The sequence below is a fragment of the Tachyglossus aculeatus genome, chromosome 17, assembly GCF_015852505.1.
Source record: "Tachyglossus aculeatus isolate mTacAcu1 chromosome 17, mTacAcu1.pri, whole genome shotgun sequence".
NCBI lineage: Eukaryota > Metazoa > Chordata > Mammalia > Monotremata > Tachyglossidae > Tachyglossus > Tachyglossus aculeatus.
Window position 1 is genome coordinate 45,292,298 of NC_052082.1, and position 27,165 is coordinate 45,319,462.

At 46.5% G+C, this 27,165-nt stretch overlaps 1 protein-coding gene across 1 annotated transcript in view; it reads right to left on the bottom strand.

The window, feature by feature from the left end:
* The window catches only part of RPS6KB1 (ribosomal protein S6 kinase B1), a 39,047-nt gene extending 14,442 nt beyond the window's left edge, over positions 1–24,605 (bottom strand). The window contains exons 1-7 of the mRNA XM_038758872.1: positions 24,422–24,605; positions 12,080–12,129; positions 10,197–10,317; positions 6,800–6,868; positions 5,230–5,377; positions 4,121–4,178; positions 2,204–2,304 (exon numbers count right to left, since the gene is read on the bottom strand). Of these exons, the coding sequence (XP_038614800.1) occupies positions 2,204–2,304; positions 4,121–4,178; positions 5,230–5,377; positions 6,800–6,868; positions 10,197–10,317; positions 12,080–12,129; positions 24,422–24,592 (718 nt within the window). The 5' untranslated portion in view covers positions 24,593–24,605. The remainder of the gene's footprint in view (positions 1–2,203; positions 2,305–4,120; positions 4,179–5,229; positions 5,378–6,799; positions 6,869–10,196; positions 10,318–12,079; positions 12,130–24,421) is intronic.
* Positions 24,606–27,165: the final 2,560 nt, after the last annotated feature.

A 27,165-nucleotide genomic window follows, 5' to 3' on the forward strand; every position in this document is an offset into this window, starting at 1 on the left:
TCTAATCTCCCTAACTTTCATCTAGTAGGCAAATTAATTTAAATCAATCTTTAAATTGCTGTTTATCCGTAATTTAAACAGTAATTACTGTTAAATCACTGTTCTAATCTCCCTAACTTTCACCTAGTAGGGAAATTAATTTAAATCCATCTTTACGTACACTGTGTTTCAATACGTGAAGAAGAATTTGTTTCTTAATGGCGCAAGGAAACTCTACTCTCTTTTATCCTCTCCTTTTAAAATAATCAAATAGAAAGTAACCCATTCATCCTATTAATTATTCTAGGAGTTCCAAAAAAAACCCCTAAAAATAAATCCGATGAAGTGATGAAAAATAATTTGAACAAATAAATTCAAATTTTCCCCAATCGATAGGAGCAAATGCCGAGGAGAAAAGAAGCAAGCTACGGAACATTTCTAATGCCAGAAATTGAGTTTCTATTGCATAATAAAATTCAAAGAGTGATCCTTGTTCCACCTGCAACATCACAGGGTCGGAGTTACAATAAAACAACTTGAGTTCTAGCAGTAACCTCGTAGTGCTTCCTGAATAATAATAATGGCATTTATTAAGCGCTTACTAAGTGCAAAGCACTGTTCCAAGCACTGGGGAGGTTACAAGGTGATCAATTTGTCCCACGGGGGGCTCACAGTCTTCATCCCCATTTTACAGATGAGGTAACTGAGGCACAGAGAAGTGAAGTGACTTGCCCAAAGTCACACGGCTGACAATTGGCGGAGCCGGGGTTTGAACCCATGACCTCTGACTCCAAAGCCCGGGCTCTTTCCACTGAGCCACGCTGCTTCCCTCCACAGTCTTGAAAATACTACACGTCAAATCTTGCCACTGGAGTCAAATAAGTAGATCAGTCATCAAAATGTCAAGTCACGCAGACATTAAAAGCCTTAAAAAATCATGCCTAGGCAACTTATTGAACTAAGAAAGGTTTCCTTGAGGTCTATGTAGACTACGTGGGTTCCCAGTGAGAGAGGCCAGACGTTCTCTGTCCCCTCCAAAAATCAAAATATTGTCAACAATTGCCAAGTCTAAGGAGAACATGCACTGTCCCTCATTATGGGCAGGGAACGTGGCTGCTAATTCTGTTGAACTGTAAACTCCTTGCCACTTAATACAGTGCCCTGCACATAGGAAGTGCTCAATAACCACCACTAATTGATGCCTCAGAAGAGCCCAAACTAACTCTGCTATATAAGGGACTGAAAAAGGAGAGACGGGGAGGAAGGAGCGGAACAGGTGGATGTCTCCGATAGCAGATGGGGTTTCAGAACATGATAATAATAATAATAATGGCATTTATTAAGCGCTTACTATGTGCAGAGCACTGTTCTAAGCGCTGGGGAATTTACAAGGTGATCAGGTTGTCCCCCGTGGGGCTCCCAGTGTTAATCCCCATTTTCCAGATGAGGTAACTGAGGCCCAGAGAAGTTAAGTGACTTGCCCAAAGTCACACAGCTGACGAGTGGTGGGGCCGGGATTTGAACCCATGACCTCTGACTCCAAAGCCCAGGCTCTTTCCATCATCATCATCATCAATCATATTTATTGAGCGCTTACTATGTGCAGAGCACTGTACTAAGCGCTTGGGAAGTACAAATTGGCAATTTCCACTGAGCCACGCTGCTTTCTCTGATAAGGCCCTACTTTGGGGGTGGATAACTGCTGGTTAAGAGCCTTCCCAGAGCTGCACTAAAAGCGTTAGTTTGATTCCACTCATTTCTCATTTAAGACACTAATGAGATTCAGTTCGTTCTGGAAGATGTTATTTGAGTTCGGTTCTGGTTTGGGGCCAATAAAGGCATCTCAATTCAGACCGAGCTGGTTCCGTTCCAATTAAAAAAAAAAGAACACTGACCAGTCAGGTTTGGTCTGACCCCTAACTACTCAATTCCACTAGGAATAATAATACTTTTCTCCTTTACAAAAAGGGAGGCCTGAATAGAAAAGAATGCAAAAGGATCAGTGGACTGAAGGGAGGTGCGGTATCTGCCACCTTTGATTCTACTGAGGGCACCAAATTCCCTGTGGGGAGAGTCATTAATTAAGACTGAACAGGAAATCGCCAGCAAGCGGCTTGGTGACATGAACCAATGCAGAGGAAATGGGCTGAAACACAGCCCTGTGGCCCAGTTGAAAGGATCTGAATATGATTATTTACTATAGAATTGTTTACTGTATCTCCACCTTGGTGATTAAGCATGATATTTTCCGGCTTCAGGTCTCTGTAGATGATCCCTTTTTGATGTAAGTGCCCCAGAGCCATGGAGATTTCTGCCAAGTAAAAGCTGGAACAAAATGGATTTGAGATAATTAAAAACACTAAGCTACACAAAACATCTTAAAGACTGCAAACACAACTAGGTACATAGCAAAAACTCCTACAAACAAACAGACATGTGCCGGAGACCAAATTAGAGAGGAAAACCAAAGGTAACACAGCTTTAGGTGACGGGCGACTGGGAGGAAATGAAATTGCAAAATATTAATGTGCTTCCTCATTGGAGTATTTTGCTACATTTAAAAAAGTCCACAGGAGGCCAACTGGTCAAATTATCTGGCTTGGAATTAAGAAAACTGTCACTCTGCTCACAGGAAGTCCTTTCTTCCTAAAAATCCCACGGGGGATTTTGCTTCCATTGGCACTTTCTCACTTGCTCCTCGGCACCTTCTCTCTACCAACGTGTGAATTTCCAGAGAGCCCAACCCTGTGCGCCCTCGCACCACCTCGCAAGGAATATGTCCGATACTCAAATTGACGCACAGCCAAAACAATAAAGGGCTGAGTCAAGTTTGTCTGGTTTTGAAAAGCGCAAGGCACGACAATCCTGGCCAGAACACAATGCAGCAGTCCTGTAGGCTATCCGGACCTATTCTAGGGCAGGGGGAGTGAAAGTTGTATACGGGGGTCTCACAGATGCCACAAATACAACACAGCCTTCGACGAGTCGCAGACAATTTCTCTCGAGAGAAAAAAAGAAAAAAAGGCAGCGGCATTGCATCTCGGTGCTGGGGTGGGTAAAATCTCACTCATGGGCTAAACCTAAGCCAGGTTTTTCCCTGGCTTTGGGCCTGGTGCAAAGTGACGGTGCAACAACCTCCACGCACTGCAGCCCTTGGAAATGCTGGACCTAGAGACGACTGCAGTATGAAAAGGATGCTGACTGCAACCCACGGCGGATCTGGGCCAAATGGAAGCCACAATTCGGCTGCCTTTTTGAGCCCCGACTCTTGAGCTTGCCAGCAAGTTGAAGGGGGCAGCCCTCAAAAGGTAAATACGACTTAAGCACCAAATAATCACCCCTAAAGGAGTTAATGCTGTTAAATGTGTGTTCTTTGTTCAAATTCACAGTATTTGAGCACCTAACGAGTTCAGGACGTTCTATTAGGTACTGGAGAGACAATAATTAAAAAAAATAATAATAGACAAGTTCCTGCCCTCAAGGAGCTTACCAATGTAATACAGCGAGACCAACATCTGAATACTTATTTTAGTTCGTTGATGCGTTAGGATAAGCACAGTCAGCACGCCAATGGTATGTGATCACCATCATCAATCGTATTTATTGAGCGCTTACCGTGTGCAGAGCACTGTACTAAGCGCTTGGGAAGTACATATTGGCAACATAATGATGGCAACATGTGATGGGCTTCAAATGAGGACAGAGCTCCTGAATTTATAATGGGTAAATTAAATGAACCTTCCAAAGGAAACTACATGGAGGAGTCCTGGGTGTCTTCTGAAAAGAGGTTTTCTGACCCCACCCGTTGTTACACACATACAGGTTCCGCTGGAAAGTCACACTTACTCAGAAAAAAACTGGACCGGCATCCTACCAACTCAAGGAAAGACAGTTCTGACGTAAAGGACTGCTGGGAAAGTCTGGGAGAGTAAGGAATGAGGAGCAATCCACCCAGACCTTAAGGGGCCGATTTAGGACGAGAGCTCCGTCGGCAGAGTCCCAAAGTTGCTCGCCAACCCGGAATTTCCGCATGACTGGGCCCCTGACTCAATCACTGAATCTCTGTCAGCAGGGTTGAAATCTTATTTTTAATTACATGACTCACTACCTGAATCCACGAAACCACAGAAATGTCACTTACCAGGCTGTGTCTTCCATAAATATTCCCTCTCTTTCTAACTGCATAAATAGTTCGCCTCCTGGGAAGAGAGGAAAGACATTAGAAACAGTCTCTATTTCGGACAAATTTATAATGCTAGAGTATGTTCTGTTGTTCCAAACCATGATTAAAGAGGCACAAAACCCCTTAAAATAAAAAGATATTTTGGAAACGGTAGGTCTAGAAATAAAGTCCCCATGTTCATGAGAAGTGTATTCAATTTTACGGCTATAATTAAGATATAACAAAAAAAATCTAGGTTTTACATTTACAGACTTCACAATATTTGCAGGGATACCACTCAAAACCCCGAAATAAAATCTCAGTAACATTATGTTTATTAAGGTGCAAAAGTGTTACTGTTTAACCAGCTATGCAAATTAGCATGAGTCAGGGATACCCAGGGCCTTAAAAAAAAAAAAAAAAACAGATAACAAATCTAGAGAAAAAGACCACAAGGTCGAAAATAAATGATGTAATTTTTTGCTTCTCTTTTGTTACCTTTATGAATATCTGTATATAGCAGGGAACTCAAACTGTGGTTAAATGTTTGTTACTTTTGACAATAGTGGAGCCTTTGCAACAGTACAGCTTTTGAAAGAGGGAGTGGATTGTGAATTTTTGTAGATTCACCTGCAAGATTATATTAAACTAAGCTCGACCTCGGGTCTGAAGAAGCAATTACACATTTGTCCCTCGGAAATTTATTTATAATTTTATATGCTTTCCCTCAAAATATTTTGACAGCCTAAGAGAGGGAAGAAATGTTTTAATTTGACAAAAATTAGAGTTTAACTGAAAGGAGTGACGGATTCCCTGCCCACAAAGAGCTTATCGTCACGAATATTTACCAGAATATCAGAATTCTGAGAACAGAGATTTGATTAGCTTTTAACACTTCCTCTGCATCTAATGTATAGTAATACTTATTGGTCAAGTATCAATTTCTTCAATAATGCGCTGCTTAAAATTTCAACGGTGAATTTATAATCTCAGATCACTTTTATTAATGGAAAAGTCATATTAATATTTACATAAACCAAAACATTGCCTCTGTTTCTGAAACACTTCACAAAGTTCTGCATACTGACCACTGAGATACTCAAGAATGAGGTAGAGTTTTCCACCAGTCTGAAAGGCATAAATTAAATCCACAATGAAGGGATGCTTCACTTCCTCCAGGATATTTCTTTCTGCTTTTGTATGGGCTGTATCTTTTGCATTTCTTACTATCATTGCCTAAACAAACAAAAAAAAGGGTGACTTTGTAAGTTCAGAGTAGAACACATTTAAAAATTACAATTGCGTTTTAGGGTCTGAATTTCCCAGAAAAATCCATTCTGTGCCTTTCCTCAACTGGATTTGCAGAGGCCAAGAAAGAACAGACTGATACTTCTTACTTCTGCGCCATGCACATGGCATTTTCTTTTCTATTCTATTTTCTTTTCTGAATTCTACTTTATTCATTTCTTTTTTTTACCCCAGGAAGTTTATTAAAGCTAATTACAACAAAACTGAGCCTACGTCCCACCTGTCTGCCCCTCCGGCCCCCAAACCACCCCCCAAAACAAAAAACAAACAGAAAAAAAACAGTGGAAAATTAAAGGTACTTTTTCTGGAGAAATATTGTAATCCATCTTGGGGTAAGAATGGACAGTAGAGGGGCAAGTTATATTTACAGTCCCATTCTGGTTTTGGAACTCATGGAGATACGGGATTCCTGGGCCTCCTTTCTGACCAAGGGATTAGCCAGAAACTCCCGGATCAGAATTGGGAATGAGGCATGCTGTACCTACCCTTTCCATTCTCTAAAATATGGGATTATCCAAACGTTTCAGATACCAGAGATAAGCTGTATCTCACCCAATGAATTCAATTTTCTGAATAACAAAGATTTTCTAAAATACAAAGCCAACTGAAAATTGGAAAAAATACAATCTTTTTTGTAAAACCTGATGATTCTCCGGGCCCTAACTACCCCTGGAAATTCAAACGAGCCTAATTAATACAAGAATACTAACAGCACCAGAAGTGCACTGCCCGATTCTCTTGGCGATTTAAATGTACTTCCTGGAGGTAAAGCAATTTGGAAGGAGCAGTAACTCTCAAGGACACTAGGAAGATTGTCCAATGCATTCAGGGTACACATTTTTTTTGGGGTGGGGAGAGAGGGAGGGGTCGGAAAATTATAAAGTTGTTTCCAAAGCGTGAAACTTGCCATCAGAGAGAAAGGCACCGGGAGAATTAGGCTCATTATTATTGGTTCTTGTGTATGTAAACAACAGGTTTTACCAACTGTAGACTTAATGCATAAAAAAGCACCCAAAGGAAATGTACGAGCAAGATGGCAGTTCACAGCTTCAATGTGCAAAATGATATTCAGAGAATTTAAAAGCTATTTTACTCATTTGTCTCCAACTGCCTGTCCGGTGTTGTTATACTTACAGCAAAAGGTGATGAAGGAGCAAGAACCAAGAAGTATACGTTATGACTATTCCAATACAAGGCAATCACACCATTTTTCACTTTAAAATATATCGGAGCACTACAAGATTCACCTATGCTGAACAAAATACTGCCTTTTTGGGAAAAGCTGGTAACCACTTTGGGATCAAAAAAATTGAATAGGTCTAGCAACACATAAGAGTGAAAATTAATCACCTTTTTAAGCACCTTCATGGCAAATATTTTCCCGGTATTAGCTCCTGTGACTTTACGTACTTGGAAAACCTGGATAACAGAAACGTAAACACAGAATATCAGTTCTCAAAAGTTAAGCAGGGGCCAGGCGTAATAACAAGCCAAATCTGTCTGCCTGACAAGTAAAATGAACAATTTGGGAACGAGTGAATGTGGCTACAGTTGAGCAATGGCTGCAGGAATAATCCTCTAAAACAATCAGGACACTCTGAGGATTGTTTTTTAGCATTTTGTGACAAGCAGGTGCCGATTTCCAGGTTTGGTTCGTGGCCACCTGGTAGCAAAATCTTAGGTGTTTCTGTAAAGGACAAATCAAATTACACCTTTACAAAAAACAGGCATTTGTCTGGAAAAAGAAAATAAGTAGGCACAAATCACAACTTCAGAAAAAAAAAACCCCACTATCCTGGACACAGTTTTCCTAAATTAAATTAGAATTTAAATTAAATTTTAGACTGTGAGCCCACTGTTGGGTAGGGACTGTCTCTATGTGTTGCCAATTTGTACTTCCCAAGCGCTTAGTACCGTGCTCTGCACATAGTAAGTGCTCAATAAGTACGATTGATGATGATGATTAGAATGCTACCCGCTTTTCTTTCTCATCTCTGGGCCCTATAAAAATCCCAGTCAAAATCTTTTTGTGCCATAGTTAAAAATCCTAAAAAGTGCTTATGTGGCTAAATGCTTAGTATTATTTAATGATTATTAAATGCTTATTATAATTAACAGTTCAACAAGAATTACAATAATGTGTGCTAATTGCATACTGTGTGTCAAGAACTGTACTAAGCACAAGATAAGCATGTTAGGCACAGTCCCTGTATCTCACTGGGCTCATGGTCTAAGTAGGAAGAAGAGTTTTTTAATCCCCATTTTCCATATGAGGAAACTGAGGCACAGAGTTTGGTGACTTGCTCAAGGTCACAAAGCAAGCAAGTGGCAGAGCCAGGACTAGAACCCAGGTCCGCGGGATCCCAGGCCCATGCTCTTTCCACTGGCCACACTGCTTCCTGAGACAAACTTTAATTTGTGCTTAAGAGTACTTAAACACCTTCATAATTTTTCAAGCTAAGCTACGGTTGAAAATCTGTCCTTTTGTCACCGCCAGGGTAGTTCTGAAGGCAACTCTTTCTGTGAGGCTCGGAATAGGAGAGGCATTGTGAAGACTTTATTGATTTTATTGATTTATATGATTTTATTCATAATGAGGCATTATGAAGGCAAACACTTGGAAAAGAACGTTCTCAATTTGTACTGGTCTGAGTGGCTGTGGCAGATATTTTACTGTGAGCCCACTGTTGGGTAGGGACTGTCTCTAGATGTTGCCAATCTGTACTTCCCAAGCGCTTAGTACAGTGCTCTGCACATAGTAAGTGCTCAATAAATACGATTGATGATGATGATGATGATATTTTCCTGGAAACTACACAGAAATGGCTGATCCCACCTGGGTTTTTCACGCAACTACAATTTTGTTGTCTGTCTCCCCCTTCTAGACTGTGAGCCCGTTGCTGGGTAGGGACTGTCTCTATCTGTTGCCGGCTGTACTTTCCAAGTGCTTAGTACAGTGCTCTGCACACAGTAAGCACTCAATAATAATAATAATAATGGCACTTATTAAGCGCTTACTATGTGCAAAGCACTGTTCTAAGCGCTGGGGAAGTTACAAGGTGATCAGGTGGTCCCTCAGGCGGGGCTCACAGTCTTCATCCCCATTTGACAGATGGGGTAACTGAGGCCCAGAGAAGTTAAGTGACTTGCCCAAAGTCACACAGCTGACAATTGGCGGGGCCGGGACTTGAACCCCTGACCTCTGATTCCCAAGCCCGGGCTCTGAATGAATGAATATGGAGTCTATTGAGTTTGTGCCCCATAGCAGGCCTAAAATTCTATTTCTTTATAAATCGCTGTATCCTGAATTGAGATGAGAGGCATTTACATCCATGAAGGAAACAAGATCTTCTAGAGTAGCGGGACTTTAGTAAAATTAGGCAGCTGTCCTCCGCGCCACTGGGCAGACTCCATCCCGTCCTGCATTTCCCACCCCCTGGGGAAGAGAAAAGCAGAATTAAGCACGCCTTCAGCGTCCTTCCCAATGGACAGCCAGCCACCTTCGCTGCCTCCTCGGGGACCACCACCAGTTCTCCCCTGTATTACCGCCGAGACTCCGTCCCACCTTGTCTTGCACCACCCTGGCTGGAAAGAGTGGCCTGGGAGTGAGATGAGCCGGGTTCTAATCCCGCCTCCACTCCTTGCCTGCTGGGTGACCTGCCTACAGGTCCCTTAACTTCTCTGGGCCTGGTTTCCTCATCTGTAAAACTAGGATGAAATAAATACCTGTTCTCCCTTCTAGGTTGGGAGTCCCATGTGAGAAAGGGATTGTGTCTGACCTGATTATCTTGTATCTACCCAGGGCTTAGCACGCTGTAAATGCTTCAACGCCATGAGAAAACACCAAACCCAAAAACAACCACAAAAAAAACCCACCCGAAAAACGAGAGAGAAGCAGTCAGAGCACACTCCCTGGAGAATGTTGCCAATTTGTACTTCCCAAGCGCTTAGTACAGTGCTCTGCACATAGTAAGCGCTCAATAAATACGATTGATGATGATGATGATGATGATGATGAGAACCAGCTATGGAGCCTCCCAGGATCTAGCCCCAAGCTCCGTTCTGCCTTCCATCACCCCAGCACAAAAGAGAAAAGCAACCACTGCATGGGGCCTCCACAAAACCCCAGGAAGACAGGTGGCTGCTGGGGCGGTTGCTGTGGCTATGGAGAAGCAGTGTGGCTCAATGGGAAAGAGCCCGGGCTCTGGAGTCAGAGGTCATGGGTTCAAATCCCGCCTCTGCCAATTGTCAGCTGTGTGACTTTGGGCAAGTCACTTGGCTTCTCTGGGCCTCAGTTACCCCATCTGCAAAATGGGGATGAAGACTGTGAGCCCCCCCGTGGGACAACCTGATCACCTTGTAACCTCCCGAGTGCTTAGAACAGTGCTTTGCACATAGTAAGCGCTTAATAAATGCCATTATTATTATTATTATGGGAGCGCCCTGAAATCTGAGCCTCAGGGAACCAAAAATTCCGCTCCTCTAGCCACAGCATCCCAATGATTTTGTTTTTAAATTTTGTGTATCCGTTTGCGTCGGGTTTTAATGTTTTATCATTCCTGATCTGCCTGTCTCCAGCCTCTTCTCTTTACTTATATTTTTAGACTGTGAGCCCCTTGAGGATCGAGTCTAATGTATTCTCTCCCTGCTTTTAGTATAGTACTCTGCACACAGTAAGGGCTTAATAAATATTACTGCAACTACTACTACTATGGTGTTCAGATGCAGTTAAAGCATTACTCCTTACCTTTCCATAGCCCCCTTTACCAAGTACGCGAAGTAGTTCAAAGCATTCTGGTCTGATTTTTTCTGGCCCTCTGTTCACGCTAGTTTCTGAGATTTCAAATTTTTCACAATGTTCCATGCCCCTGGGGAGAAAAGCAGAGCCAAGCTAGTTGACAAAAAGCTACATTATCTTCATCTCCCTGGTAACTTCTCAGGAAGTTATGAGGTGGAAATACAAGCAAGACAAAGGGAAGGAAGGGAAGCTTCAGATTTGAGAACGAGGGAGAGCAAAGGCAGCTTGCTCACTCTCCTGCAACTGCAACCACAGGAATCACAGATAGAAGAGCTGAGTTCAAAATATGCTACAAAGATGATTTCACATTACAGAACAGCTGATTAGAACCCGTGTTTTCTCGCTAATACGGTTAAGATAATACGCAGTAAAAATTCTTGATAATACCTTGAAGTACTTTTAATACCTTGAACCTGTATATATACCTGTATATATGTTTGTACATATTTATTACTCTGTTTATTTATTTATTTAACTTGTACATATCTACTCTATTTATTTTATTTTGTTAATATGTTTGGTTTTGTTCTCTGTCTCCCCCTTCTAGACTGTGAGCCCACTGTTGGGTAGGGACTGTCTCTATACGTTGCCAACTAGTACTTCCCAAGCACTTAGTACAGTGCTCTGCACACAGTAAGCGCTCAATACAACAGATTGATTGATTGAACGGTACTGTTATTTCAAAAGCACTTTCACACTGCTTTTCTCTTTTCAACTTCACAACATCCCTTTAAGGTAGTAATACTAACTGTGGTACTTGTTAAGCGCTTACTGTGTGTCAAGCACTATCCTAAACACTGGGGTAGACACAAATTAATCAGGTTGGACACAGTCCTTTGTCCCACATGGGGCTCACACTGTTAATCCCCATTTTACAGATTAGGTTAAGTGACTTGCCCAAGGTCACACAGCAAACGTGGCGGAGCTGGGATTAAAGCCCAGGTCCTTCTGATTCCCAGGCCCGTGCTCTACCCCCTAAACCAGGCTGCTCCTCAGGTAGGAGCACGTAAGGTAGGCATTACCACCCCATTTTACAGATGAGGAAACATAGAGGGATTAAGAGACTTGCTCAAGATCACGGAGCCGGATGAGAGCAGATATGGAATTATAACCCAGGTAATTAATGTTCCTGAAGAACCCTGCAGGTTACAGTACTTACACCTTGGCTGAAGACTTGCCCTTAAGCAAAATTGCTTCTTCTGATATTATGTGGTGTTTTTTCAAAATAGATGTGCTTTGTCAGAGGAACACTCCCTAAATTCTCAGAATTATTCTACCCAAAACTCTTCAATGAAGAAAATACATTATAGAGCTGAGTGAACCACATTCTATCTGCACAGCCCAATCTTGTAATGAAATGGTAATATAATACACCCAGCCCTTCAACTCCAAATTAACTAAATACTGGGTGAAGTACTTGCCTAGCTATTCAATTTTGGGTGTTACCTTATTTTCAGGAAATAGAGTAAATTTTACCATGTAGAAATATTTACCAATATTGACAATTGATGTCATCTTAGATAGTTGAGTTCTACTAAGAATGTAATAAAAGGCAGTTCAAATAGGCCACAGGCATGGGAGTCGGAAGGACTTGGGTTCTAATCCTGGCTCTGCCACTTGCCTGCTGTGTGACCTCAGGCAAGTCACTTAACTTTTCTGTGCTTCTCTATACCTCATCTATAAATCGGGTATAAATCGGGAACATGAACTATGTCCAACCTGATTAGTCTCTATCTACCCTGGTGCTTTAATGCCTTGAACATAATAAGTGCCTGACAAACACCCCTCCTTTCCCCAACCCCCCCAAAAAATGTGCCCTAGTACGAACTTACAATTCATATGGTCCAACTCCTCCATGGTCCATACTTTCACTTATTTGACCCTGAAAATAAATTAGAAAAAAAAAATCACTAACATCACAGAGGTACATTATATATATACCCATGTCACGCACAAATCTAAAAAATGCAAAGTGTAGACTGCCAGCCTAGAAATTCTATGCATTTAAAAATAGTCAGCTGTAGAAGATAATATAACATCCCCCCAAATTACTGCAAAATGAATAAATTCTATAGAAAAAAAATTGGCAGAATCCTAAAGCACCCTAAATTTCCACATTTTAAATTTTATGGCATATCAATCAATCAAAGCACTCCAACATGAGATTCAAATGTATAAAAAATTACTACACCCTATACTCATTCATAAAAACCTATTTCTTTCCATGTAATTTTACAAACTAAGACCACCAAATTCCAAACATGAGTGACTAAATCCACTGATTTACATAGACTGAAGTTTCCCCAACCACTCCAGGGTGGCTTTGATATTGGGTTTAGTTAAAGATAATTAAGTAAGAGTCCCAATGTCTAAGAGTTTTCCTGGACAAAATTCTGCTACAGTCCTCAAAGTGAAGGGTGCCGAAGTTCATTCCTGGATGGTAGAATTTGTCAGGGCTATTTCTACTTCAAAATACAGCTGACAGGTCAAGAGATTTCCTGCTTCCAGCTCACTTCGCCTCACTCCACTTTAATCACTCTGGCTCAAATCAACTTCATAAAACACTGTTTTGCTCATCTCTCCTCAAATACAAACTCCTAAACATCGACTTTAAGGAATTCCACTTGCTTACTCCCACTGTTCTCTTCCAGTATCCCAACTCACCCTTTCCATTCCTCCCAAGTCACTTTTCTCCTTGTGTCTCTTTTCCGACTGCCCCACCTCCAACCCCTGAGTCATGCCCCTCTTCCAGTCTAAAACTCCCTCACCATTTCAAACCCACAGAAACTCGACTCTCCTCATCTTCAAAGCCCTGCTGAAAGTCAGTGAGTGGTATTTATTGACCACTTACTGTGTCCAGCATACTGGACTAAGTGACTGAAAGCCCACTAAAACTGAAGTCCCCCAAGAAGACTTCCTTTAATTAATGTTTCTTCTTCCCAGTTACATCCTCCCAACTTCTCGATGCACCTTCGTACATTTCAATTAACACGCTATACTGTTCAACCATTTCTTCCTCCTATCTGCAAATTATTATGTAACTGTCTCCCTAGTTAGTGCTTTTGAAAAATAGTCCCACTGGACAAAGTCTCTAAAGGATTATGGAATTTCCTAATAACTCACAATTTTTTTTACGGTATTTGTTACGGACTTACTACATGCCAGGCACTGTACTAGGCTCTGCGACAGATACAAGCTAATCAGGTTGGACACAGTCATGTCCCACATGGGGCACTCAGTCCTAATCCCCATTTTACGGATGAAGTAACTGAGGCACAGAGAAGTTAACTTTACCCAAGGTCATACAGCAGACAAAAGGCCGAGCTGGGATTAGAACTCGGGTCCTTCTGATGTCCAAGCCCGTGCTCTAATCCACTAGGCCTTGCTGCTTCTCACAATTCACTGACTGAACTCATTGCTATGAAGTTACTAGATGCAATACTGCCTTATCAATCCATTATATTTACTGAGTGCTTACTGTGTGCAGAACACTGTACTGAGCACTTGGGAGAGTACACTATACTAGGGTTGACACACATTTTCCATATCCACAATGAGCTTACAGTCTAGAAGGGGAGACAGAAATGTTATTTGTGGAGAACAACTTGTATCAAAATATATCAAAATAAATGTTTTGTTTTTCAGAATCAACTTTCTTTCCTCCCCTCAAGCATTTGACCATTACTGCTCTCTTCAAAATCCTCCCCAGACCCACTATCCACTTCCTCAGGGTAAAAGTACAGACGTTAAATACATCAGATTTCCATCAGTCTGTTTCCTCCACCCTGGATCCTCTCTCACCATGGCTCTGCTGCTATTGCCTCTCGTACTTTGGCTAACTTACTCACTAAGACTGGACTACTCCCATCCTAGAGGGGCAGACATTTAAAATGGATTTCAAAATAACAGTCAAGACTTCTCCCGCCGCCCTACTTCTTTAGTAACATCTCACTGATTTCCTACTGCAACCCAGCCCGCTCACTTCGCTCCTCTAACCTACCCACTCTATCTTTAATCTTGTCTCTCTTCTCTGACCCCTTTGCCCACATCCTGCCTCTGCCTTGGAACTCCCTCCCCCTTCATATCTGACAGATCATCCCTCTACGGTTAACAAAACTCCCGTTAATCCTGCAAGCTTTCATTGGTGAGAGGGAAGGGAGAAAGGTTTCTGTGAAATCCTGGTCACTTTACATTGAGAGAGATCGATGAAAACACTGATGAATAGAGGGAAACTAGGAAAGTAAATTCTGTGCTCACATGGGGAGACAAACCCATGTAGAAACTAGATGCATAGGTAGGCCCACACAAAATATACTAGAGCCAATAAGCAAATGTAAACAGAGATACACTGGAATACAGTATTATTTATCTCAAATACTTACTATCCTTAAATATATTTTTTTAGTTGTGGAAAAAGACCAGAAAACCTTTTTTACTCTCACTGACTCAGCGACTGACATTAAATGCTTTCTAGATTCGTAACTATGTTTTATCTAAATATAATACGACCTTGTTTGTTGACATTCCCTTTTCCAGCAAAAGTTGCCAATTCAGACACAATCAGGACGGTGACGATTACTATTAGATGACTATTTACACTGTGGGAAATGAGCACAGTTCTTATTTTATTTTAGATTTACGGTAGTTGTTAAGTGCGTACTAGGTGCCAGGCGCTGGGGTAAATACAAGCTCATCGGGTTGGACACAGTCATGTCCCACATGGGGCTCACGGCCAACCCCCATTTTATAATAATAATAATAATAATAATAATAATAATAATAATAATGGCATTTATTAAGCGCTTACTATGTGCAAAGCGCTGCGGAGGTCACAAGGTGATCAGGTTGTCCCACGGGGGGCTCACAGTCTTAATCCCCATTTTACAGATGAGGTAACAGGCACAGAGAAGTTAAATGACTTGCCAAAAGTCACACAGCTGACAATTGATGGAGCCGGGATTTGAACCCCTGACCTCTGACTCCAAAGCCCGTGCTCCTTCCACTGAGCCATGCTGCTTCCCCAGCAGATGAGGTAACTGAGGCACAGAGAAGTGAAGTGACTTGCCCACGGTCACACACCAGACAAGTGGCTGAGCCGGGACTGGAACCCGGGTCCTTCAGACTCCCAAGCCCACCCTCAGTCCACAAGGCCACGCCGCTTCTCTTCTTGAGAAAACGTTGGGGGGGAAAAAGCCTAAATTATGAAAAATACCTTTTAAATGATCATTTACTAGCACTGAAGGCAGGGTAAGTAGAACAGAACAGCACTAGTCCCAGCATCATGCCTAGGCCTAGCTGTCCCGGAAACTTCACAACCTTTCCTTTCGCCATCTCTGCTCGGACTGCCCACGGATGGCAGTCAATCCTATAAATTCACTTCGTATTAAAGACTTGCAGAAGAGACAACTGGCATCACACACCTCTCTGCAAGCTTCTCTATTAAATTTCTCTAACACTATGGTTGGAGGATCACTTGTGATTAAAAAGTCCCTGTGTGGTTAACAGATAACTACGCTTTAAAATCAACTCTCCACTCACAAGTTCTGTGCCCCGTGGCTGTGTTTCATTTCCTGAGCTAGCTAGACCTGTACCACCACCTGCAACTGCAGCAGTGCCAAAAGTTTCCACTGTTATTTCGGAGCAGAAATACTTGAGGCCCGTACTTCTTTTCTATGATCCACTGCCACCTCCATCATCCTGTTTTAACTGAGGATGCCAAGTCACAGAGCTGAAGTAAAGCTTTCTATTTTGGCATTATGGTAACTTCCTTTCACTCTGCAGTCACTTACTCTCTTCGGCTTTTCCAATTCTGCAAGTTTGAAAGTGCTATTTTTCTTCTTTCTGTGCCCTAGCCTCCTGAACCTTTCGACCAAATCTGTATCCCTTCAATGCCTGGTATAAGATAACTGAGGTACTTGTTAAGCATTTACTATGTGCCACGCTCTGAACTACGCACTAGGAGGGTATAAAGGCAAATCGGGTTGGACATGGCTCCTGTCCCACATGGGGCTCAGTCTTAATCCCGATTTTACAGATGACGTCACGGAGGCACAGGGAAATGAAATGACTTGCCCAAGGTCACACGGCAGACCAGTGGCAGAGCCAGGATTAAAACCCAGGTGCTTATAACTCCCAGGCCCTTCCTCTATCCACTAAACCACACGGCTTCTCTAAGACGCAGCTCTTCAAGTTATCCTATCAGGAACTTTGGTTTACTCTTGTTAGGCTTAACGTTTTTAGAAAACAGTATTTCGTCTAAGTATCCTTTATGATTAAAATTAAACTCTCCTAGATTAGCAGCAGGCCAAATGGGGTTGGGAACACTCAGTTCACATACCTGCCTGATTTTTAAATTAAATTTTCTTGAATTTTTTCTAATTTTGGGTTCGCAAAACAAGCCAAGGGGTTTCTACATTTTCATAACCCAGTGCATGTTACTTTGGGAAAATTTTCCAATTAATTTGCACTCATAGTTCCATACTAGAGCCATCCTAAAAAATGTCCTTCCCTGGTAAATTAGGTTCCCAATCAGCCAGGCAAGAGGTACCTTTTTCTCCTGATATTTTTCATTTTTATTCCCTTAATCATTTTTGCTCTTCCTTTTAAGTCCAGGAATTCCTAGAACAAAATGCTGCATTTTCAGTGGGATTACGGTTAAGTGTTATTACTATTGTTATTATGGTATTTGTTAAGCGCTTACTATGTGCCAAACACCGTTCTAAGCGCTGGGGTAGATACAAGGTCATCAGGTTGTCCCACGTGGGGTGCTCAGTTTTAATCCCCATTTTACAGATGAGGTCACAGGCACAGAGAAGCTAAGCGGCATGCCCAAGGTCACACAGCAGACAAGTGGCGGAGCTGGGATTAGAACCCACATCCTCTGACTCCCAAGCTCATGCTCTTTCCACTAAGCCACACTTGCTCGGCTCTTCAAGCCAAGATGCCACCTATAAAATGTGCGGCACTATCAAAACCTTCATTCTTAGGAAGCAACCTCAATTGTGGAGTTGTGCGACAACGGATGATGTCTATGGGTTTGAATCCTCTGCACTTGCTACTGGGCAGCTGCTTAATAAAAAAAAAATCTACTGGCAGAAAGATTTGATTTATTCTATAAACTGAAAGCATGGACTTGCAATTCCGAACTTCTACTTTTACTGTACTCTCCCACTCACCTGGTGTAGTGCTCTGCCAATGCTTATTTACTGAGCGCTTACTGTGCTCATTGTAAGAAACACTTGGGAGAGAACAATAAAACAGAGACATTCCCTGCCCACAAGGAGCTTAATGAATGAATGAATGACATGACGAGATTAATTCTGAAGTCAGACTGTCATCCTCAACCAGGCAGGAAGTATCAAATACCTCAACTGATTTTATGCTATTTAAAAAAAAAAAAATCTATGGACATAGAGAGCAGGTATTTTATTCTAGAAATTAAAATGGAAACAAGACTATATAGACTTTGATATTTGAAATGGTCTGGCACATGAACAAAAGGAATTCACTGATCTGAGCAATATAATGAAAACAAATTCAATTTCATACACTGTAATACATGGATTCTTCCCAGACCTTAGTAGAGTGCTTGCCAGAACTTAGTCCTTGTTATTAGTGATTGATAAAGTTACAAAGCTTTCCTAGTGTCTCAACTATTGTTAAAATCATCAGAGCTTTCTCTTTAGTGACTTTAGCATTTAAGTTTCTCAACCTCCTGAGCTGCTAGTTCAGCATGCTGGTGATACTGTTCTTGCTTTTTGTTTGTTTTTTTAATGCCCAAGATACTGCAGGTGCATAGCTATAAGAGCCCTACCACTAAAGTTCCTGTACTTGAATCAATCGATGGTTTTCATTGAGCACTGTACTACACACTTGGAAGAGTACAATATGAGTTGGTGGACATGTTCCCTGTCCATAAGGAACTCACAGTCTACGGGGGGGGGGGGGAAACGTTAAAATAAATTATGGATATGTACATAAGTGCTGTCACCTAGAGTTATAAAACGTCTTCCCTACTCATACATTGACTACGAAATTTGATAATGCTCAATTATAATGAAAAAAAAAAGTAAATCCATCCTTAATTTAAATGCCCCCTTCCAACAAGCACAAATCTTTAAAGATGTCATCCTTTAAATGTTAACTATGGGGGATTGATAGGTAGGAAGTGAATGTTATTATTCCCAGGTTGCAGACAAGGAAGTTGACACACAGAGAGATTGAGTGGTGTAGATGTTCAGCATCAGTCGGCAATATCAACAGATTTCTCAGGTCTCATTCACTGCTTTAGCACTAAAGCATTTACTTTTGGAGTTCAGAGGAAAAACAAGGGAGAGAATGCAAAAAAGGATCACTCTTTTGCTAACTCTTCAGTGACTTCAAACCAAAACACAACTCCTCATGTTCCCACCCAAACCACGTCCTCCCCATCTTGCCACCTCTACAGACGACCCCACTATCCTCCCTATCTCACAAGCCCATAATCTTCACATCATCCGCAAGTAATCTCGCTCATTCAACCCACCTATTCCAACCATCGCCAAATCCTGTTGATTCTGCCTTCACATCACTAAAATCCACCCTTCCCACTCCATCCTGATACAATGCTGATCCAAGCACTGAGAATATCCCATTTGATTACTACCTCAGCCTCTTCCCTGACCTCCCTGCCTCCTGACTTTCCCCACTCCAGTGCATACCTCACTCTAAGTGGATCACTTTTCTAAAAAATAGAAATCAGTCTATGTCTCCCCACTCCTCAAGAACCTCCAGGGGTTGCCCGTCCACCTCCTCATCAAACTGAAACTCCTTACCCTCGGCTTTAAAGCAGTCAGCTTGCTCCCTCCTTCCTTAACTCACTGATTTGCTACGACATCCCAGCCCGCACGCTTTGTTCTTCTAACGTCAACCTCCTCAATGGACCTCGATCTTGTCTGTCTGGCCACTGACCCCTCACCCTTCTTAAATGACAGACCTCCTCTCTCCCCATCTTCAAAGGCTTTACTAAAATCACATCTCCCCCAAGAGATCTTCCCCTACTCCTCTCCCTTCTGCATTGCCTAGGCACTTGTTCTGCACTCCACCCTCAGCCTCAGAGTACATATGTTCATAGCCACAATTTATTTTAATGTCCGTCTCCCCCTCTAGACTGTAGGATTCTTCTGGGCAGAGAGCACGTTTACCAACTCTGTTGTATTGTCCTCTCCTAAGCGCTTAGTACAGTGCCCTGCACACAGTAAGCCCTCACCACTGATTGACTGAACCCTTCTTACCATCAATATATTGATTTTTCAGTATGAACGGAAACGATCTCTCTCTAAACATAGAGATATAGCTTTAAACCAATACCTAAAAAAGGACTAATACTTTTTTCAAGTGATATCAACTGATAGCTTATGCTCTCATCTACGGTAACAGCATCTCCTGAAAACTGCCACTTTTTCTAACCACCAAAACGATCGGTTTTTACATTTTCTACAACACAAAAGCAGCAAGTCTGAACCCCAGGTTGGGGCAGTTCAACCCAGCCGGTTCTGAAACCAAACAGCATTCTAAACCCGACACACGTGGCTATCACGAAAGGTAAAATTAACTCCGTTCAGAGGAACAAAATCCTAAATTTAGCATCCCCCCGTTACGGTAAAGAAGCGCTCACGCCGACGTTCACAACCTACTTGTTTTGTGTTGTTGTTTTCCCCCTTCTAGACTGCGAGCCCGTTGTTGGGTGGGGACCATCTCTACATGTTGCCCATTTGTAATTCCCAAGCGCTTAGTACAGTAAGCACTCAATAATTATGATTGAATGAATGAATGTGAGAAGCAGTGTGGCTCCGTGGAAAGAGCACGGGCTTTGGAGTCACAGGTCATGGGTTCAAATCCCGGCTCGGCCAATTGTCAAGCTGTGTGACTTTCGGCCAGTCACTTAACTTCTCTGTGCCTCAGTTACCTCATCTGTAAAATGGTGATTAAAGACTGTGAGCTCCCCGTGAGACATCCTGATCACCTTGTAAGCTCCCCAGTGCTTAGAACAGTGCTATGCACATAGTAAGCTCTAAATAAATGCCATTATTATCATTATGCGAGCCGTTGTTGGGTAGGGACCGTCTCTACATGTTACCCATTTGTACTTCCCAAGCGCTTAGTACAGTGCTCTGCACACAGTAAGTGCTCCATAAATACGGCTAAAAGAACTCCTCGATCAAAAATTAAAACAAGTATTTTCGAGCACCACCTTTTTTTTCCCCCAACGCTTACATTTGAGAGGAAAATGGTGAAGAAAAGAAAAAAGGGCATTGCGGGTCTCCAACTGGGGAAAAGCGTACTAGGAATTCCCTTCACGTTGGAAGTACCAACTTGTACTTCCCAAGCGCTTAGTACAGTGCTCTGCACATAGTAAGCGCTCAATAAATACGACTGAATGAATGAATGAATGAAAGTAGCTTTAAAAAAAAGTTGAGAAAATGAGGGCCCGGCCTTCTGGCTCTCGAAATCACAGCTATAAATCTATTTATTCTGACAGTTTTGACACCTGTCTACATGTTTGGTGTTGTTGTCTGTCTCCCCCTTCTAGACTGTGAGCCCGCTGTTGTCTCTAAATGTTGCTGACATACTTCCCCAGCGCTTAGTGCAGTGCTCTGCACACACGAAGCAATCAATACGATTGAATGAACGAATGTGAGCCCGTTGTTGGGTAGGGACCGTCTCTATATGTTGCCCATTTGTACTTCCCGAGCGCTTAGTACAGTACTCTGCACACAGTGAGCACTCCAAAAATACAACCGAATGAACTCCGCGATCAAAAATTTAAAAAAGTATTTTTGGCAAGCCAAATCACAGCTGTCAACAGTACCTTTTTTTTTTTTTTCCAACGCTTAGATTTGAGAGGAAAATAGTGAAGGAAAAAAAAAAAGGGCATTGCTGGTCTCCAACTGGGGAAAAACGAACTAGGAATTCCCTTTACGTTGGAAGTAGCTTTAAAAAAAAAAAAAGTTGAGAAGATGGGGGCCCGGCCCTTTGGCTCTCTAAATCATAGCTATAAATCTATTTATTCTGACGGTTTTGACACCTGTCTACATGGTTGGTGGTGTTGTCTGTCTCCCCTTTTCTAGACTTGAGCCCGTTGGTGGGGAGGGGCTGTCTCTGCTGCAGACTTGGACTTCCCCAGCGCTTAGTATACAGTGCTCTGCACACAGTAAGTGCTCAATAAATACGATTGATTGATTGATTAATGCAGTGCTCTGCACCCAGGAAGCATCCAATCAGTATGATTAAATGAATGAAATAATGCGAGGGAGCGGCGGTGGCGGTGGCAGTCGCGCTTGGACAAGTTTCAGCTGTCACTTCCAACAGCTGGGCGCTCCCTAAACGGGATGGGCGCGGAGAAAACCGAAGGGCGACTGAAGTTGGAGGTGGGGGAAGGTGATGATGGCATTTATTAAGCGCTTACTATGTGCAAAGCACTGTTCTAAGCGCTGGGGGAGGCTACAAGGTGATCAGGTTGTCCCACAGAAGGGCTCGTGGTCTTCATCCCCATTTTCCAGAGGAGGGAACTGAGGCCCAGATAATAATAATAATAATAACGGCTTTTATTAAGTGCTTACTATGTGCAAAGCACTATTCTAAGAATTGGGGGAGGCTACAAGGTGAACAGGTTGTCCCACAGGGGCGCTCAGAGTCTTCATCCCCATTTTACAGAGGAGGGAACTGAGGCCCTGAGAATTATAATAATAGTGGTTTTTATTAAGCACTTACTATGTGCAAAGCACTGTTCTAAGCGCTGGGGGAGGTTACAAGGTGATCAGGTTGTCCCACGGGGCGGCTCAGAGTCTTCATCCCCACTTTTCAGAGGAGAGAACTGAGGCCCAGATAGTAATAATGATAATGGCATTCATTAAGTGCTTACTATGTGCAAAGCACTGTTCTAAGAGTTGGGGGAGGCTAAAAGGTGAACAGGTTGTCCCATGGGGGTGGGGGTGGGGGGGGCTCAGAGTCTTCATCCCCATTTTCCGGAGGAGGGAACTGAGGCCCAGAGAATAATAATGGTGGCATTTATTAAGCTCTTACTATGGGCAAAGCACTGTTCTAAGCGCTGGGGGAGGCTACAAGGTGATGGGGTTGTCCCACGGGGGGGCTCAGAGTCTTCATCCCCATTTTCCAGAGGAGGGAACTGAGGTCCAGAGAATAATAATGGTGGCATTTATTAAGTGCTTACTATGTGCAAAGCACTGTTCTAAGCGCTGGGGGAGGCTACAAGGTGATCGGGTTGTCCCACAGGGGGGATCGCGGTCTTCATCCCCATTTTCCGGAGGAGGGAACTGAGGCCCAAAGAACAATAATGGTGGCGTTTATTAAGCGCTTACTATGTGCAAAGCACCGCTCTAAGCGCTGGGGGAGGCTACAAGGTGATCGGGTTGTCCCACGGGGGGCTTGCGGTCTCACCCCCATTTTCCGGAGGAGGGAACTGAGGCCCAGATAATAATAATGACATTTATTAAGCGCTTACTATGTGCAAAACACTATTCTAAGCGCTGGGGGAGGCTACAAGGTGAACAGGCTGTCCCACGCGGGGGGGGGTGCTCAGAGTCTTCATCCCCATTTTCCGGAGGAGGGAACTGAGGCCCAGATAATGATAATAATAACGGCTTTTATTTAGCGCTTACTATGTGCAGAGCACTAGTCTAAGAATTGGGGGGGGGGGGGAGGCTACAAGGTGAACAGGCTGTCCCACGGCGGCGGGGGCGGGGGGGGGGGGGGGGCGGCTCAGAGTCTTCATCCCCATTTTCCAGAGGAGGGAACTGAGGCCCTGGGAATAATAATAATAGCGCTGGGGGAGGCTACAAGGTGAGCGGGTTGTTCCACATGGGGGCTCGCGGTCTTCATCCCCATTTTCCGGAGGAGGGAACTGAGGCCCAGAGAATAGTAGTGACATTTATTAAGCGCTTCCTATGTGCAAAACACTATTCTAAGCGCTGGGGGAGGCTACAAGGTGATCGGGTTGTCCCACGGGGGGCGCTCGGAGTCTTCATCCCCATTTTCCGGAGGAGGGAACTGAGGCCCAGATAATAATAATGACATTCATTAAGCGCTTACTATGTGCAAAACACTATTCTAAGAATTGGGGGGGGGGGGGGGAGGCTACAAGGTGAACAGGCTGTCCCACGGCGGGGGGGGGGGGGGGGGGGGCTCAGAGTCTTCACCCCCATTTTCCGGAGGAGGGAACTGAGGCCCAGATAATAATAATGACATTTAGTAAGCGCTTACTATGTGCAAAACACTATTCTAAGCGCTGGGGGGAGGCTACAAGGTGAACAGGCTGTCCCACGCGGGGGGTGGGGGGGAGGTGCTCAGAGCCTTCACCCCCATTTTCCGGGGGAGGGAACTGAGGCCCAGATAATAGTAATGACATTTATTAAGCGCTTACTATGTGCAAAACACTATTATAAGCGCTGGGGGAGGCTATAAGGTGAACAGGCTGTCCCACGGGGGGGGCGGTGCTCAGAGTCTTCATCCCCATTTTCCGGAGGAGGGAACTGAGGCCCAGATAATAATAATGACATTCATTAAGCGCTTACTATGTGCAAAACACCATTCTAAACGCTGGGGGGAGGCTACAAGGTGAACAGGCTGTCCCACGCGGGGGGCTCGGAGCCTTCACCCCCATTTTCCGGAGGAGGGAACTGAGGCCCAGATAATAATAATGACATTTAGTAAGCGCTTACTATGTGCAAAACACTAGTCTAAGAATTGGGGGGGGAGGCTACAAGGTGAACAGGCTGTCCCACGCTGGGGGGGGGGCCCTCAGAGTCTTCACCCCCATTTTCCGGAGGAGGGAACTGAGGCCCAGATAGTAATAATGACATTTAGTAAGCGATTACTGTGTGCAAAACATTATTCTAAGAATTGGCGGGGGGGGGGAAGGCTACAAGGTGAACAGGCTGTCCCACGCGGGGGGCTCGGAGCCTTCACCCCCATTTTCCGGAGGAGGGCACCGAGGCCCAGAGAAGCGAAGCGCCTCGCCCCCAGTCACGCAGCCTGAACGGGCGGCGGGGTCGGGATTCGAACCCACGACCTCTGACTCTCTCATTCATTCATTCGGTGGTATTTACCGTGGGCGGGGGCCGGCGGGCCCCTCCCCCCCCAGTGCCCCCCCCCCCCCGTCCCTCCGTCCCCCTCACCCCGTCCTCCAGCTCGTCCTCCTCCGAGCCCGCCGCCGCCTCCTCCGGCTGGTCCAGGTCGATGTCAAAGACGCCCGCCATGGCCTGGGCGGCCCCGCCTCTGAGCGAGTCCGGCGCTGGCTGCAAACCGTCCCGCCTCTGCCGCCGTCGTCGTCGTCGCCGCCGCCTCATGGGCTCGGCCTCCAGGCCGTCGCCGCCGCCGCCTCAGCAGCAGCAGCAGCAGCCGCCGCCGCCATTACCGGCCGCCGGGCCCTGCCCCGACCCCACCAGCGCCGCCGCCTTCGCGCACGCGCACGCCGCCCCGTGAAGCCGCGCCAAGAGGGGGACCGGGCATGCGTACTCCGCGCCTGGGCGCCCCGCGCACGCGCATCAGGCCACTTGAAGCTGCCGATGGAGACGGAGCCTGCGCAGCGCGGCCCGTGACGTTGTGCGGGGCGGGCATGCGCACGCCGCCCCGTGCAGCCGCACCAAGGTGGGGACTGGGCATGCGCACTCCCCTCCTGGGCGCCCCGCGCACGCGCACCAGGCTACTTGAAGCTGCCAATGGAGACGGAGCCTGCGCAGCGCGGCCTGTGACGTTGTGCGGGGTGGGCATGCGCACACCGCCCCGTGAAGCCGCGCCAAGGGTGGGGACTGGGCATGCGCACTCCCCGAATGGGCTCCCCGCGCACGCGCATCAGGCCACCAGAAGAGGCCGATGGAGACGGAGCCTGCGCAGCGCGGCCCGTGACGTTGTGCGGCGCGGGCATGCGCACGCCACCCCGTGAAGCCGCGCCAAGGTGGGGACTGGGCATGCGTACTCCGCGCCTGGGCGCCCCGCGCACGCGCACCAGGCTACTTGAAGCTGCCAATGGAGACGGAGCCTGCGCAGCGCGGCCTGTGACGTTGTGCGGGGCGGGCATGCGCACGCCACCCCGTGAAGCCGCGCCAAGGTGGGGACTGGGCATGCGCACTCCCCGCCTGGGCGCCCCGCGCACGCGCACCAGGCTACTTGAAGCTGCCGATGGAGACGGAGCCTGCGCAGCGCGGCCTGTGACGTTGTGCGGGGTGGGCATGCGCACGCCGCCCCGTGAAGCCGCGCCAAGGGTGGGGACTGGGCATGCGCACTCCCCGAATGGGCTCCCCGCGCACGCGCATCAGGCCACCAGAAGAGGCCGATGGAGACGGAGCCTGCGCAGCGCGGCCCGTGACGTTGTGCGGCGCGGGCATGCGCACGCCACCCCGTGAAGCCGCGCCAAGGTGGGGACTGGGCATGCGTACTCCGCGCCTGGGCGCCCCGCGCACGCGCACCAGGCTACTTGAAGCTGCCAATGGAGACGGAGCCTGCGCAGCGCGGCCTGTGACGTTGTGCGGGGCGGGCATGCGCACGCCACCCCGTGAAGCCGCGCCAAGGTGGGGGACTGGGCATGCGCACTCCCCCGCCTGGGCGCCCCCGCGCACGCGCACCAGGCTACTTGAAGCTGCCGATGGAGACGGAGCCTGCGCAGCGCGGCCTGTGACGTTGTGCGGGGTGGGCATGCGCACGCCGCCCCGTGAAGCCGCGCCAAGGGTGGGGACTGGGCATGCGCACTCCCCGAATGGGCTCCCCGCGCACGCGCATCAGGCCACCAGAAGAGGCCGATGGAGACGGAGCCTGCGCAGCGCGGCCCGTGACGTTGTGCGGCGCGGGCATGCGCACGCCACCCCGTGAAGCCGCGCCAAGGTGGGGACTGGGCATGCGCACTCCCCGCCTGGGCGCCCCGCGCACGCGCACCAGGCTACTTGAAGCTGCCAATGGAGACGGAGCCTGCGCAGCGCGGCCTGTGACGTTGTGCGGGGCGGGCATGCGCACGCCGCCCCGTGAAGCCGCGCCAAGGGTGGGGACTGGGCATGCGCACTCCCCGAATGGGCTCCCCGCGCACGCGCATCAGGCCACCAGAAGAGGCCGATGGAGACGGAGCCTGCGCAGCGCGGCCTGTGACGTTGTGCGGCGTGGGCATGCGCACGCCGCCCCGTGAAGCCGCGCCAGTGAGGGGGACTGGGCATGCGTACTCTCCGCCTGGGCGCCCCGCGCACGCGCACATCAGGCTACTTGAAGCTGCCGAGGGAAAGGGAGCCTGCGCAGCGCGGCCTGTGAAGTTGTGCGGGGTGGGCATGCGCACTCCCCGAATGGGCTCCCCGCGCACGCGCATCAGGCCACCGGAAGAGGCCGATGGAGACGGAGCCTGCGCAGCGCGGCCTGTGACGTTATGCGGGGTGGGCATGCGCACTTTCCGCCTAGGGCTCCCCGCGCACGCGCATCAGGTTACTTGAAGCTGCCGATGGAGACGGAGCCTGCGCAGCGCGGCCTGTGACGTTATGCGGGGTGGGCATGCGCACTCTCCTCCTGGGCGCCCCGCGCACGCGCACTCTCCGCCTAGGGCGCCCCGCGCACGCGCATCAGGCTACTTGAAGCTGCCGATGGAGACGGAGCCTGCGCAGCGCGGCCTGTGAGGTTGTGCGGGGTAGGCATGCGCACTCTCCGCCTGGGCGCCCTGCGCACGCGCACCAGGCCACCTGCAGCTGCCGCTGGAGACGGAGCCTGCGCAGCGCGGCCTGTGAGGTTGCGCGGGGCGGGCATGCGTAGTAGGGCTCTGAAGCCGCCGTGTGGGAATGGAGCATGCGTACGACTTGGGGAGGGAAAGGGCAAAAAAAAAAAAAAAAAAATCCCCCTTGGACGGGTGGGCGCATGCGCGTTGACTGCGACGCCTGCAACATTTAAGCGG